Source organism: Podarcis vaucheri, assembly GCF_965113315.1.
Source record: "Podarcis vaucheri genome assembly, chromosome: 8".
NCBI lineage: Eukaryota > Metazoa > Chordata > Lepidosauria > Squamata > Lacertidae > Podarcis > Podarcis vaucheri.
The window spans coordinates 88,444,986-88,461,560 of NC_138766.1; the positions used below are offsets into that span (position 1 = coordinate 88,444,986).

At 44.7% G+C, this 16,575-nt stretch overlaps 1 protein-coding gene and 1 long non-coding RNA gene across 15 annotated transcripts in view; one reads left to right on the top strand and one right to left on the bottom strand.

Annotated features, from left to right (window-relative positions):
- PTK2 (protein tyrosine kinase 2) overlaps positions 1-16,575 on the bottom strand; it is a 221,046-nt gene that overhangs the window by 5,262 nt on the left and 199,209 nt on the right. For all 14 annotated transcript variants that reach the window (XM_082235513.1, XM_082235524.1, XM_082235525.1 and 11 more), the window contains 4 exons: positions 16,161-16,292; positions 10,282-10,344; positions 7,418-7,457; positions 6,876-6,982 (listed from right to left, as the gene is read on the bottom strand). In XM_082235513.1, the coding sequence (XP_082091639.1) occupies positions 6,876-6,982; positions 7,418-7,457; positions 10,282-10,344; positions 16,161-16,292 (342 nt within the window). The remainder of the gene's footprint in view (positions 1-6,875; positions 6,983-7,417; positions 7,458-10,281; positions 10,345-16,160; positions 16,293-16,575) is intronic.
- LOC309539664 lies at positions 11,577-13,256 on the top strand. The gene is made up of 2 exons (XR_014222930.1): positions 11,577-11,689; positions 13,000-13,256. It is a non-coding gene; the product is annotated as an uncharacterized lncRNA (long non-coding RNA).

The window sequence follows — 16,575 nt, forward strand, 5'->3', positions numbered from 1 at the left end:
AAACACTGCTTCATGCCCGAGTCTGTAGCACGGCAGCAAAATCAGCTACCTTGTTGCTTCCCCCTTCCTGTGCCTGGTTCTGAAATGGGAGGATGTGGAATACTCTGCAAAGGTGTAGCAGCTAGAGGCAGAGGGGGGAGGAGCCAGGGGCAGGTAAGAGAATTACCTGCATGTGACTGGGTGAGAAAGGAGCTTGTTTGCCTGCTCCTTTCCTACAGCTGAGAGGAAGGCAGCCATCTTCCCCCTCTCACTGGGCAGGCCATGGGGGGGGGGACATCTCACATCTGAAGGCTCCTCCCATTCTCAAAGAATTAGGGGTGGGGGTGAGGAAATGTCTGCAAAAGAGCAGCCTGCCAGATGTTTGCAACGTATCAGCACTGATGTGCTGCTATGCTACAGGTGTACTTCTGCTGTGGCACTGACTGCATGGTTGGACTGGATGAGGGCCAAAAAACTGAGCTTGAACCCTGGGAAGATGGAAGCACTGTGGGTTGGTAGTTGTCACGTCTGGGAAAATGGGCCAGTTGCCTGTTCCAGATGTAGTTGCAGTCCCTCTGAAAGAAACAGAGGTTCAGAGATCGGGGGTGCTCCTGGAGCCATCTTTGTCATTCAAAGCTCAGGTAGCCTCAGTGGCTAGGAGTGCCTTTGGCCAGCTATTGCTGGTATGGCAACCACAGATGTTTGTGGGCAGGGATGGTATTCTGTATTGGAATCCTCAAGACTCTGTTCTTGCAGTGCACTCTATGTGGGACTATTTGTGGATCCAGTCCGGAGGCTTCAGCTGGTTAAAAATGCTGCTGTTACGACTGCTGTTGGGGGCAGACTATTGCCAGCACGTAACTCCAGAGCTCAAATGTTTGCATCGACTGCCTGTGTGCTACCAAGTGAGGTTCACGGTCCTTAACAATTTGGGTTCAGGATACCTCAAGGACTTGTACCTAATCCCTTGTATCACTTAAGTCTTCAAGGGAGTCATTGCGAGTGCTCCCTCATGGCTTGCATGCAAGGCTCATATCCGCCAGGAACTGTGTGTTTAGTGATGTGGGTCCAATTTTATGGAATTCCCTTCCAGTTAGGGTCAGATAGGTCCCTCCCTACTGAGCTTACGGCGACTACTGAAGAAGTTTATATTCCATATATTTTAACTGATCTTTGATCCCCTTGCTTTAACTGATTTTTACTTTCTACGTTGTATCTTTGTAAACTGCTCGGAGACTAGTGTGGTTAAGTGGCATATCAATTATTTAAATAAAGCAAATAAATAAACAAATCGTTCTGCAGACGTGGCAGCCCTTCATTTCTCCCTCCCCGGCTGGCTGAGAAACATATCATTCATTTCTAAGGGGTGAAGGTGTTCCCGATGGATTGGAGGTCTGAACAAATTTCTGCAGCCACCAGAGCACATGCAGAGGCATTTGTGAAAAGCAAAAGGCACTGCCACACAGGGCTTGCGTAGTCTTGTCATTCGCACAACCACACGCACACTCCAAGTGCTTACCCTCCATGGCTAGTGTCGAGCAGAGTTTGAGGGGTGGTTAAAGAAATTTACCAGAAGAGAAAGGGAAAAGAGAAAAAAACACAAGGTTATTAAAATGTAGCAAGGGGGGCAAGGATTCCAAAATATAAGGAATAGCAAGAAAGACCTGTTAAAACACCCCAGCCCCAAAGTTCATCTGGACCCATTTCTGCTCAGTTGTGTTAGCCATTGCCCGCGCGCCCCCCCGAAACGGAGTGTCCATGCCCAGCCCTGGAAGGAGAGTTTTATCTGCCATGCACCCCTAGCAAGAGAGCATGCAAACAGCAACAGGGGCAAAACAGCCCAGCGAGAAGCAAAGGAATTAAAGATTACGAGGAGCCCCTCAGCGTGGAAGCAGCAAGCGGGCCTCAGACACCTGGTTCTCTGCACAAGAGATCAAGCGGAGGAAAATGTCGGTCTCTTTTTATGAGATCAGGGGAAAGTGCTCAGTAGAAGGAATCATTTAGTCATCTAATTGCTCTGCTCCTGTTTGCAAAAAATCTTTGGTCAAACCCTTGGCCAAGTTCTATGCTGGAGGATAGTTTGGGGACCAATTACAAACAATCCACTTGATTCCTATGCTGAAATTCCAGAATCCTGGCAGAAGACTCTATCTGCCTAGCTGGATGCTCATTCATTATGCTTCTCTGCCATTTCTGAAGCCAATACCAACAGTAATCCACCACAAACTAAACAGCCAGGGTTATCTGTGCAATGTTTGGCTGATTTCCCCTTGGCAAATAACTGTTCTTTCAAAAATAAAATCAGAAATGCCTCCAAGCTCCATTTTCCTCCAGATATTAAGAAGCTCAGAACTGTTGTTTGCAATAAGGGGAATTTCTGCATTCTGTCCAATACTGGTTCCTTTTGTGTGACCTAAAAATCTCAGGAAAAGCTTCTGTTTGGCTTGGCAGGTTCCAGCACAGCCACGTTATACGAAAGGTCCTGCAGCTTCCTGAGGGCGGGCCAGGAAAATCCACTCCAGGATGAAAGAGGGAAATGGGATGACGATGCAATATTCTGCCTCCTCCAAAATGTGAATGTAGAGTCCTGGTGACCTGCCCTTTTCCAGATTTCGTTTTAAGGAGGGTCTCTGTGTTTATACAGGAATTTTAGACTGAGACACTGAGATTAGCAAATAATCCTTTTAGAGAAACTCTTTTTTTTCTTTTTCTTTTGGAGGCTTGGCAGCTCAAAAGACTCTGGCACTGTTTGTAAAAAAAAACACACAACAATTTTTAAAGCAGCCTCTAAACGCCAAGCAAATCTCAAAACCTTAAGAGGGAGAAAAGGGGAATGTGTCCATTTTTGCCAGACCTCTTGCCATCGATGGCTTGATTGTGAATTCCACAGATGGGAATATACTGGGCCTTCCCACCAGTTCTGCCCCCGCCCGGAAAGCCCTAAAATAGATTTCACTTAATGAGAATCTCCATTTTCATCGCTAAATGGGAACAGAGCTCTTGGGAAAGGCTCGCCTCTTCAGAAACTTAACTTTCCTGAGAAAGTAAACCGTTCTAACCGTCCTTGAATTACAACAGCACATATCCCTGGAGCTGGCCAGAGGTCACTCTAATGGCTGCTCGGATGCCATGGGAAGTTGAGTCGAGAGTGCTACTGGTGCCCAGCTCCTGCTTGTGAGCTACCCTCAGGCATCTGGTTGGCCAGTGTGAGAAGAGGAGGGTGAACCAGATGGGCTTGGGGCCCCATCCACCAGCCAGGCTGTTCTCAGGTGCTCAAACACACAAACAACACATGATGGCAACAAACATCCCCTTGAAGTTTGATTCCAGCAGCTGGCGAGCAAAAAGGGCCTCTGAATATGGGAGTCGTCTCCACCCCCATCGTTCTGCCCAGACACTGAAGTCTAGCACCGAGGGCCTTCTGGCGGTTCCCTGACTGTGAGAAGCAAAGCTACAGAGAACTAGGCAGAGGGCCTTCTTGGTAGTGGCACCCGCCCTGTGGAATGCCCTCCCATCAGATGTCAAAGAGATAAACAACTACCTGACATTTAGAAGACATCTGAAGGCAGCCCTGTTCAGGGAAGTTTTTAATGTGTGACATTTTAATGTATTTTTAATCTTTGTTGGAAGCCTCGCAGAGTGGCTGGGGAAACCCAGCCAGATGGGTGGGCTACACATTAATAATAATAATAATAATAATAATAATAATAATAATAATAATAATTTATTATTATTATTATTATTATTATTATTATTATTATTATTATTATTATTACATCCTGGATCATAGCCTGTAGCAGACTAATCTCTAAGACTCTGTCTAATCCATTTTAAAAAGAGTTTTTAAAAAGGTTAATTATGTTTTACCTAGGTTTTTGAGGCTTCTATGTGTTTAACTATGCTTTCACTCCCCTAGCCCCCCTATTTTATTCTTTGATTGTTGCTAGCACATGAATGAACTCTCTTTAGAGCAGAATATAGGAATAGATTTACTATTTGGGGGGTAATAAAAAGCATGACTTATTTTCATGTATTAATTATGCACATCTAAACACAACCTAATTTGGACAGTCAAGCAAGCCAAAGGAACATGAGTTTTATAGAAACCTGAGTTTCTGTAACAGGTCCAGCCAACATGGTGATCTCCCAGAAGCTTTTGGACTACAACGTCCATTATCCCTGACCACTAATCCAACAACATCTGGACAGCACCACATGGGTGACCTCTGCTGCTCAACAAGGACATGTTTTCTGTGGCTGCACCCTAAATGCAGCACAGTCTTCTGTGTTGGAGAGTCAAAAGGCCAAAGCATAAGCATTCGTCTGTAGTACATTTAAGCCTTTTTATTTGAGCTGGATGTAGAAGCCAGGTTTAAAAACCAGATTCAGGGGCAGGATGAATTGGATTTCAAGCAGGGTTTTTAAAAAGCCATATACATCCTCAGCCTTTGTTGATGAGACAGACTTAAAACCTTAACTCTACCGAGGGAAACAGCAATCCACAATTATTGCAGCGGTGAAATAAAGCCAGCATGTCACAAAAACTGTACTGCTGTGCCCATGAAGGAGGAGAAATGTTACTTTGTTTGACCACCTGCCTCTGAAAATCATTCCTGCCTGGGGAAAAGCTCAGCTTCTTCAGCCTATTAAGCAAGCACACATTCAATTTGTGCCTCAGCTTCCCGGCAATTTGAAACAAAAGCAGGCAAGTTCCCAAAGCTACTGGGTGAGCCCTGAGTGTTTAAAAGTGAATTCCACCAAGAGGAACAAAGAGACTTTCAGCTATTGCTACAGAGGCTGAGATTCAGAGCCACACAGCTACTCTTGCAGTCTACAAGGGGACTCTGGGCTTGTGTTCCTCAAACAGCAGCCCTGCAAGACACGACATGGCAAACCATCTTTGAAGTGAAGCACAGAAGACTTTCACAGTACAGCACAGGGGGCTGCCCTTAGAAGAAGTGAAGGCCCAAAGTCCACTGAGCATGCTTAAAGCCCTCTGGCATCCTGCCAGAGTGGCTCCCGGGATCTTGGCCAGAATCTAAGATGCTGTATTTACCCAGGAGTCCTGCTCAAGGTTAGAGCTTGGGTGATGCTTTGAACAACACAGGTTTTCAAGACTTATCGCCCTGGCATTCCCAAGACTCAGAAATAAATACACTTGACCGAGCTTTTCTGTGCGCAGCTAAGATAAAAAGTCAGCAGAAATGGCAGTGTTCATTTTTGGCCCCAGCACATTATGGAAAACGCAGAATTCAGGACAGCATGAACTTGCATTCAACGAGAAAAGGAACATTAGAGGTGGATGCCACATAGTGAAGAGGGGCCTGTTGTCATATGGTGGTGGCAAGTTCTCTACTGGAACAAAAGGAGACTACCCAAGACTGCAGGGAAAGGGAGGCTGCCCCTGGGAAGCTGCAGACTTCAGATGAGGAAGGCTCATGTTCCCACTTGTAGCTGGCAACTTTGGTCACTGCAGAAAAGTGCCATTCAGCACCATTATGTCGCATGAAAGGGACAAACAGCCGGGGCTCCTTGGAGTACCTGGGGCAGTACACTGCAAGTATGGGCCTCATCAGCTTCTCTAACAAGGGTACAAATGGAGTCAGAAGACTGACTGCAGCACACGGAGCCCAGGATTTCAACCTCTGCTTAGTAGCATCAAATCTAGATCATCCAGAAGAGCCTTTCTCAACCTGGGGGTCCCCAGATGTTGTTGAACTACAACTCCCATCACCCCTAGCTAGCAAGGCCAGAGCTCAGGGATGATGGGAGTTGTAGTCCAACAACATCTGGGGACCCACAGGTTGAGAACCGCTGATCTAGACTGATGATCTAGAAGGTTGTTGGCTCAAGACTCCCTCTAGTGTGTGACAATCCTATGCAGGGCACACTTTGGACACTATATCTACCAAACCACTGTTGATGGAACAGTTGATTGCCTTATTTGCATTTCACTAAAGGGTACATCTCTGGAAAGAATGGTGGAGAATAAGGCAAACAAACAACAACCCACTGTGTGATGCATGGTGGGTTAGTCATTATTTAGAACTCATGTTAATAGTGGGAGTATATGATCCATCACTACAAGGATGCCATGTAAAAATGCCCCCCCCCAAGCACCCCGGCAGCTCTATGCTTACAAAATCTGCCCAGATTCTGGCCATGAAGTGAGATTTCTGCTACCTGCTTCCAATCATTTCTGAGCAGCTACTGAATAGTAATGGCTCATTACACCGTGTGAATAGTTTATAGACAAGTGTACTTCACATGGCAAGAGCTGCCAGGAGAGATGTCTTAAGCTAGGGAACAATCATCTGATTCCATTTCAAACCACTATTAATACCCCCCCCCAAAAAAAGTGCATAGCAAGGTTCAAGTACAGAGATACCAAGTGCTGCTCTTGCATAAACTGCACCATGCACACAAAGATCAATAGGCATGGTATTGCAGCACTGAGAAGCCACATCAATGTTCCAGCCCAGTCCGTACACAATCTCTTATTCCCTATCATTTGTGAAGGGAGTAAGCTGATGACAGGCCTTGGCCACCAGATCTCATTTTGCAAGCTGCAGTTTTGACTCTCCGCTTGCAGATGGATTCCACAACCAGCTTGAGTATATTCAGTTGGGAAACAGAATCTGACAACCTGGAGGAGCAGAAATCTAAAATGGCTGAATATGGCAAAGACTGGATATTTATTTTCTTCGGGTACCATGAACTCAGGGTGGGGAGCACCAGGAGAAAGACCTGCCATAACACACATCTACCTTGATTGGTCAAGAAAGGTTATGGTAGGTTTTGAACTGTTTCTCCGTTAGTAACAGTAATTGTTCAACTTAACCCAGGACTTTGACGAGCAATGTGCAATGCGACCCAGCGTTGCACTAAGAATATACCTTAACCCCTTCATTGTAGCTGTCCACAGGGCTGTTCAGGCTGGCAAGGCTACCCAAATGGCTGGGAGCTCCTGGGCGAGGTGGTTTCTTTGGTGGAGCAGAATGATCTGGTAAGAAAATATTATACATGCATTGATATGAAAACTACAATCATTAGGCTCATTTAATTGGAATGTAGCAGAAACTCATCAAGTCCATTTTCACTAGCACCCCAACCAACCCCTTCTATGCAAAACACACAATCCCCAAAATCAGAACTTAAGAGCAATTTATACTTTATACGTTGGCTTTGAAGTCAAGCACAGAAGCCTCCTAGATTAGGTAATAGACACAGCTTGCTTAAATGGACCTTTACAGATCCTGTTGGTATAGGAGAACCAGACACATGGTATTACTCAGGAGTAGCCACTGAGGACTGCCACTAGCTTTGACAAATGTTGTTTCCCCCAGAATCTAATGGATTTTCTAATAATGGAGGAGACCTAGAGAGGAGAGATTGAGAGTTCACATTGTGGCTGTAAAGCTGCCTATCTATGACTTACCTGGTTTACCCACAGGCTGATAAATGTGCTGGTTAGAAGCCTGAAAAAGGAAAATAAGTTTTATTTGTCTGCTCACAGTGTTTATGTACAAAGAAACCCTCTCCAGCTAACTCCCCTCCCCCACCATCCTTATGCATCAGGCTATCCAGCCACAAGAATTTCCAACATTTCTCCTCTCCCACTGCTCTCAAATTTCAGGAGAAAACAACATAAAACAAATCCTCCCATCTCCTGCTATTTTGCTCGGCATCCGTGTGATATATCCATGCAAGGTCACAGCTACCATCACTCAGACAAAATGACATGTTTATAACATTCTACCTCTTCAATCCAAACACAAAAATCTAGGCTACTGAGCTGCAGTATGAAAATCTTGTGCCTCAGGTCTCTCCATATTGTTCAACAGATCTTTCATAATAATTACTCTTGTGTTTCACAATAAAAAGAAAACGAACAAAAGACCTTGGCTATTAATTTGGAAAGGGGTTTATAAGAGGATTCAAATCTAATCATATTTCTACAACCCTTTGCCAAGCGAGATAAAAGTCTATTCTCTCACTGCACAACAACAGTGGCATTTGTGCATGCTGTTTGGCAGCTGCATTCTTAGAAAAACATTGATTTAGAAAAGCCTGGTGTGCTTTTATCAAAAAGTGAGCATTCACAGAGAAAATTTTCCTTTGCAAGATAATAGTGCCGACACAAGCAAGGCTATATGGGAATCTGAACAGGACATTTCTGCTGCAGAAAATGTAACACGTGAGTGAAAAGATGCCTTTTCCTCATCAGAACCCAGGCAAGAGCGTTGGGGAGCTCAAATTTTTAAAAGCTGGTTATCTACTAACATAGCATTTCGAGGTCACCTTGCAAAATGAGGCCAAGCCACAGAGCGTCTGCATGAACTCAGCTGCCCCCAAGGATAAATCCAGAATAATTCACTGCACTGATTCATTCAACATGTTCTAGCTAGCTGCTCTAGTGTCACTCTCAGAGCAAATATGTGTCTTTGTGGGTGGCTAAGCTTGCATGCTAGCAAGAGAAAATGTGTAACTGAAAAACTAACAGGAAAGGAGTAAGAAACATCTCAGCTGGTATCTGTACTGGATTTGAATTGATGTGATGTTGTTCTATATGTGTATGTATGTCTGTCTGTCTCTGTCTCTCTCTGCATGCGCACAGTTAAAAAAAATAGGGGTGGCATTCATTACGTTTTACTCATAGGAAACCTATTGAAATCAACCAACCTAACTTAGTCATGTTCCTTAATTTCAAGGGATCTGCCCTAAGCAAAATGTCAATGAAGACCACTCTGTGTTTCTTACCCACCCTTTCGCCATGAGGTCTCAGGGTGGGTCCCAACCAGAAAACATGCAATTATACAACCAGTAAAAATAGTTACAACCATAAAACAAGAACAGTGTGGAAACAATTCCCTACAGATACAGGTTGGGATAAATATCTGCATGTCAAAGTGTTCAGTATGCACCAACAGAACGACAGAGTACATGCCACCACAATGAAGGCCCATCTCATTGCAGAACCAAATTACCTTGCAGAACCGTACATGAGAAAGCACTTCTGAGAAGTGGAAAGGGCCTTCTGTTTAAATTAGGTTTGCTAGACTGCAATGGATGGTTACAGAGGTTACCAACAATGGGAGATCCTTCAGCTCTGCTGTATGAACATAGAACAGTGCAATATGTTCCAGCTGTCTACACAACTTGTTTCTCCAGAGGACCTGGAGATTGACCTACAGAAGCAGCCATCCTAGGACATAGCTGTGTCTGTTTACAGCCCCATACCTCAAAGAATGCCTTGATCTTCCCCTCCAGATGAAGGAGCGGCAGTCAGAGATCAACCAAGTTCCACTGATCAGATCCTCAAAAATCTGAAGATAGGCCTGATATTTGCTTTCTAGGTAGCATGCTCACAGTACATTAGCAGCAGAAATCCCTATGAACGAGCAAGCCTGAAGCTGTCAGCAAGTTTATACTGCAGAGGGGCTAAAAAAGCACTAAAACAAATCTGTGTTCGCACCCAAAACTCCCAGTGTTGATCCAAAGGCCCTGAAGCTAATAATCCAATTTAAATACTCTGATCTCTGTTGTGAAAGCAGTGCAGCCCTTATTTCTATAAAGCCAAGGTGGATGAATGAGTTCTTAAGACTTTCTTTCGATATTGCAGCTGCACCTCCAGGTACTGAGAAATGCACATTTAAATGCCCCAAACGCAGTAATTAATTGGAAGGGGGTAGGTCACCACTTAGTACAGGTTTCTGACTAGCAATCAGATTACATGTTTATTGTCTGAGGCAGCTATACCCCTGTTGCAGATGTGTTTTACAAGCACATCCAACACATCTTTTCATCCAGCCCTTGTTTTGATGATAGCTTGCTTACAAACATCACCCTCAAGACACTACTTAAGTTCCACATTACTTAGGAGAATGCTCTCTAGTTACTCAAACATCTGCAGGCATTCCTTTACAGTTTTGCTTCCTGTTGGCAGATACGTCAATGCAAAGCTAACACAGACACATACACACACACCGACCTGGCTGTGTACTGCAGAGCAGCTTTAAAAATAATTAGAGCTCTGTTTGCAAAGGGAAGAGCGCATCTGCTGCGGCGGCGGCATGAAAAGAAGCAGCTCCCCAAAGTGCTGCGTGCACAAGACTTCCCCTGTCAGCGCCGTTCCCAGAGAAGCGGGAGCCTTTTGAAACCTCTCACGTAAACATAACAATGGTGGAAACACCGAGAAAATCAAAACTCATCTCCCGCGAGCGGAATGTTAACAACGTTTTCCATCGAGAAAATTAAACAAACATTTCTCCCGGTAGTCGAAGAGATGGCATCTGTGCTTACCGGACCCTGGAGACTCCCATCTTCTCGATCGATGCTCCCCCTAGAGAGCCTCACATCAGGTTTCTAAGGAAATGAAAAGAGATGTGGTTTTGTACTGCGGGTTTTGAAGAGCCACGCAAGCCAAATAGCCTAAGAAATAGAATTCTTACTAAAAGAAAGGCAAAACATAAAAATCCTCTGCTGGGAGGAAAGGAAGGGGTGGAAGAGAGTGCACTTTGACTAATTTGGATGCTATTGCATTCCTTCTCCTCATGCCTCAACTTCACACACACACACACACACCCCAACACACTCTTCAAGAACGCAGCAACTGAACCTCCCAGCAGCACTTCTAAAGATTTTTCTTTTCTTTAGCTCTTTCTAACTACTCGCTTTCTCTCTTGTACATAAAAAAGGCTTTGAGATAAATATTGATAGTACCATTTCCCCAACACAACATTGGAAAACCTGCATTTTAATTCTCCCAGGAATAGCAGCAGCAGCAGCAGCAGCAGCAGCGCCACAGCCGTCGTTTATTGCGCTTTTCTTCCTAACAGCGAAAATTTCAACCACAGGATGAGAAACGCTTCACATTAATTCCTGTTTCCTGCTTGAGGAAGGCTTAAATGTACTTGGCTCCATCTCCAAACTTCCCAAATGGGGCCAATTACCAGCGCTCTTTTAAAGCACAGAGATGCAGAAAGTTCACAAGGCAGCCTGGACCTAATACGCTGCTTCTAGCAGGAAGAAAATAGAAGCCACTTTTTATTATCCCTTTGAAAAGTCAGATTAGGAATCTGTTGACTTTTTAAAATAAAACAAATCCTAAGGATCATCCTCCTGCTCTGATACTACACTGCATAATATAAAAAACAAAAGCTTGGAAATGATCTTTTGCAAAATGGATCAGATTAAGTTTTTAATTTCCCCCCAAAAGAAAATTAAATTAAAAGGGCAGAGCAGAGATAGGCTAAAAGAGAGACTATGTTCACACCCCACACTAAGCCAAATCATAGCTTAGAACAAACATGCTGGCTCCTGAAGAGGGGGTCGCAGTCATTTTGCTCCTCCCTGGGATTTTTAGGTTAGGGCAGCATGGCTGCTAATCCATAGTTTGGCTTAGTGCATGGGTAGGCAAACTCAGGCCTGGAGGCCAGATCCGGCCCAATCGCCTTCTAAATCTGGCCTGCGGACGGTCCGGGAATCAGCACATTTATACATGAGTAGAATGTGTCCTTTTATTTAAAATGGATCTCTGGGTTCTTTGTGGGGCATAGGAATTCATTCATTATTTTTTTTTTCAAAATATAGTCTGAGGAATAGTGGACCAGCCCCCTGCTGAAAAGGTTTGCTGACCCCTGGCTTAGTCTGTCATCCGAATGTAGGGTCAGGGTTTAAGTTTCTTCTCAACAACCAACTTCATTTATTTGTTTAACAAAATTTATGCAATGTTTGACTGTAAGAGAACCTCTGTTATATATATATAAAAGCATTAACATCACTGATAAGCAGGTAAAAGCAGATATTTAAGAATATTCAAAATGAATAAAACCAACAATACCAAAAACGAAATAAAATACATGCAACTTCTACAAGTCTAGATAGGATTGCCTAATATTTTAAGTGTGTGCCGAAAAGAATACAATGAAGGCACCTTCCTGATGTCAATAGGCAGAGTTCTAACAGGCAGAGGTGTACCACAGTAAAAGACTGGTTTCTTCAAGTGTGGGACAAGCATTAAGTGTATTAGGGGTAAAGGGGACCCCTGACCATTAGGTCCAGTCGTGGCCGACTCTGGGGTTGCGGTGCTCATCTCGCTTTACTGGCCGAGGGAGCCGGCGTACAGCTTCCGGGTCATATGGCCAGCATGACTAAGCCGCTTCTGATGAACCAGAGCAGTGCAGGGAAACGCCATTTAGCTTCCCGCCAGAGCGGTACCTATTTATCTACTTGCACTTTGACGTGCTTTCAAACTGCTAGGTTGGCAGGAGCAGGGACTGAGCAACGGGAGCTCACCCCGTCGCAGGGATTCGAACCGCCGACCTTCTGATCAGCAAGTCCTAGGCTCTGTGGTTTAACCCACAGCGCAACCCGCGTCCCATATTAAGTGTATTATATAACAAGTATTGCATCAGTTCCTTGGAAAGTGTTTAATCTATCTCACACTTGTCCACTGGCAAATGATGGAGCTCCCACACAACTGAACAATACATGAGTGAGGTAGATAGTACTGAATTACTGTCACAGGGATAGTTAACCTGGTTTGCCCAACTAAGAGAATGTAGAGAGAAAGAGAGAGGAACACACCCCTCTGCCTTTGATTTCTCCTAATGATAGCGCCATCTCATTATTCCAAGGGGATGTTCCAACCTCTTTAGAGCATGGTTGAATAACCTATGGCCCTCCAGATGTCATTGGACAGCAACTCCCATCACCCCTAATCATTGGCCATGCTTCCTGGAACAGATGGGAGTTAGTCCTCTGCTCTCTCCAGCCTGAAACAGCAGCATCATGGCATCAGGGTCTGAACCCTCGCCACTTCTCCTCATTTCCTGAATGCCTAACTGTCATAGAACATGGATGGACAGATCAATTTGTTTCTGGTTCATGGCACTCCGTTCATAGGTCCATTCCGTATCCACATCATTATGCAATATTAAAAAAACAAAACCCCCAAAATAGTTCACATTTTAATGTGTATTTCACAGAATATGCATTTTGTATGCATTTCACCTCAAGGTGCGTGGTTTTGTATCTGTTTTGGCCTGAAATATATTTTACTGCATTTTTGAGCAGATGACAATATTGAAAAATTCAGAAAACTGTGCAAACTGTATTTATTCCAGAAGCATGAATCAAGGTGGATTGCCTAAAAATGTGAACTAGGCAAAATCCTCAAGCATCCCTATCGGGGGAGGTTGCACCTACAAGTATTTTTACAATGGATTGTCCCCCTTGTGTATTAGAAAATGGTGCTGTTAAAAGTCACACCCATTATTATTATTTTTAAAAAGAGGATGCAACAGGACAGGACAGGTGTTGCAGTTGTGACTGAAAAGGGTAGATTGGTATTGTGTGTGCCCACAGCATCCTGAGGGCAGTTTTTTCTCAATTCAACATCCTCTAGGTATGTGCAAGCTTTCTTTTAGACACTCTACCTAGCAGGAAGTGAAGGCAGCTTACTATTAATGCAGCACCAACGACAGCAAAACACTTTAGGGTAAATGCCACAAAAGCGAAATGTGCGCAGAAGCCCTTGCTTAGCTGAATTCTTTTGGGAACGGCAAGGATATAATTACCCACCACCCCGCCCCTCTTCACAAAGAGGAGCTGGAGAGCTCTGCTGCATTCCATGTCTTTTTTTTTCATTAATTCAGTGGGGAAAAATGCACAAGTCATTCTCAACAAAGGAAAAATGACGGCTGTGTTCTCTCTCTTTTTTTAATCCTAAAATAAAAACCCAACTTTAGCACACAGCTCCACCAATTTACCCGCTGCTATTCGTGTTTTCCTAGTTCGTCTAGACATGTGCTGAGCTGCACATATGTGGGAATATTTGTGAATTCACCAACCCCTGAAAACAAAAATAAAAAGCCAGAGATAAGAGCACTATGTCAGTTATTCCACCCCAAACCCAGAGAGGCCAGTGAGGGGTTGCAGAATTCCAAGCTTTGCTGAACAGTGCGTGCGTGCTCATGCGCACAACTATCAATGTGCTATTGACAGAAAGCCACAACAGATCCAAGGATGCAAATTGCTAAAAGCGTAGGAAAAACAGGTCCAATGATTAACAGAGAAAATAAGATGGCCTCTTGGAGATACGCAGAATCTCCACCCCTAAGAAATCTGATTAAAACGTTCTGCGGAAGCCTGCTTAAAGTTCATCGAAGACATTTGGACCACTTTCCCTTCATACCTGGGCTGGCAGGGTGTGTCTCCTTGCCTCTAGGATCTGCGTTTTCACTGCCCGTCAACCAGGCTGCACACTGGGCATTAATGCTCCCTGTTCCAGCCCTGCAGAATCCAGTTAGCCAACCCTCTCCTCTCTGTGACACATCAGTAAGGGGTGAAGGCTGAGGATAGTTCAACCTGGACCACACACACCCCTCCCAACCCGACAGCCACAAATTCCCTGCCGCAACCACTTATGGGAGGCTCAGTCCAGGCTCAAGTGCAGGACTTTTCCAAGGCCTTCTGGTTCTAAGCAGGGCACCAAGCAGCTGAGAAGTACAAGAGGCACTTCAGTTGTGATCTGTTGCAGGTTGCCTTGTCCAAGAGCTTTTGAAGAGGAAGTGAGTAGCTCCTTTAGGCGTGGCTTGGCGTAGCCTGGCACTGTGTCCACGCAGACAGCTGTAGCTATGGAATGCAGGGCTGAATTAAAACTGGACTAATTGGAAGCCTACATGTTTCATGAAATCACTTGAATATACAGTGGTACCTCGGGTTACAGACGCTTCAGGTTACAGACTTTGTTAACCCAGAAATAGTACCTCGGGTTAAGAACTTTGCTTCAGGATGAGAACAGAAATCGTGTGACGGCAGCACAGCAGTGGCGGAAGGCCCCATTAGCTAAGAGTACTGTCAAAACTCTTCTCATTCAGTTTTGGAATTTTGTTGCGATTTTTTTTTGGGGGGGGGGGTCAGTTAGTCCTGAGATTTCTTTCTTTCTTGCAGACTCAGCATTGGGTGTGCCTCCTTAGAGGGCATTCCAAAATTAAAGTGCCACCACAGAAAAGGCCCTCTCCTTTGTGAAAGCACAGTACACGACTAACTTAAAGAGGGTCCTTGGAACAGATCCTCTCCAGAAGATCTTAAGACACGGGCCTGGCTGACAAAGGATGGCTAGTGAGGCACCCATCAGGAAGACCGAGGAGTAGAAAACCTTGGGGTGCTTCTCTATCCGAGCTGCATTTGGTCAAGTAAAAGCCGCTTGAGAGATCATTGAGGATTTAGCAAAGGCCCTCAGAGCCAAAGAAGATGACTCAAACCTGTGTGTAGTAGCTTCACTTCTCCAGTAGCTCACGGAAGTCTGAAGTTAGGAGAAGAGCCTTTGACATGAGGACTACCCCCTTAGCATCGAACTTGGGTGTGGCCGAGTCTTGCAATTCATCATGTGGGAGAGGGTAGAATGTGTCACAGATGGGAAAGTGCGACTCAGGTGTGGAAGGCCTGGCCCATTCCTTGCAGATGATGTCAGTGAAGTTGGTCAAGTGGAAGGGGAAGACTGAGGTTTAGCTGGTTCAGACAGAGTCTTGGGATTATCCTCACCTGAGTCAGATAGGTGTACGGTTTCTTTGCTGGTCGCCAGGGGAAACTATCATGGAAATGTCTGCACTAGGAGAGCCTATTCTTATCCCTTTCAGCCTCTCCATCTTCCCTATCAGAGAGTAGAACCCATCTGAGTGAGAGGGAGGGAGGGGGAAAGACCTGTGTACTTGGTTTCTTCCACCTGAAACCAAGTGTTAATGAAGGCAGCTCTAATCCTCTTGTATCTTTCCTGTGACTTGTGCAGATAAAATTAGGTCAGTTTGAGAAAAGGGGGTCATTCCCCACCTCCCTCTTGTGTGGAGATCTGTGATAAGAACTGGAATCAGGTCAGGTTCCTAACTAGGATCTAAAGTTGGAGTGAACAGCAGCAACCCCCAGATCTACAACATCACCTATGTATCTGTAAGGAGGGACACTGGAACATTTGCAAATGTCAGGTGTTACTTGGATCTCACCCACAAGTGTGATCTGTGGATCCCTACTTTGCAATTATTATCAGAACCATGAGACTTGTGGTTTCTATATTGGTGCATCTGACCAGTGTCTGCACTGACCTGAAGCCAGCACCAAGTGTGACTTAGAGAACACTGCATTAATTAGCGAGAGATAAGCTGCACAGTGGAGTGCATTACCAGGAATCTCTCTTCTTTTTCCAACCATCGCTGGTCTTCCTCCATTTCCTGTTGCTGTCGTATCAACCTCTCCTCCATTAGATGCGCAGGTAGAACTTGCCCCATTCCTCGTAGATCTAAACTGCCGGAATCCTACCAGACGAAGAGAGAGAGAAACCAAGAATAGTAATTGTGGTAGTATTTTTATTCTGTTAATATAATCCTGTTCTTAAAGGCAGCAGCTTTTAAGGCAAGATAAAAATCAGTTTGCAATAAACTCATTAAACAAACGTGGTGCTAGATTACATTTAGACACGAGAATTCTAGGCTGAAACCCCAATTCAGCTATGCAGCTAGCTTGCAGCCGAACCTAATTCACTGGTCATTGCAAGGATAAATGAGAAACTGCCAGGAAATTTGCGCAACTGAAAAGTAT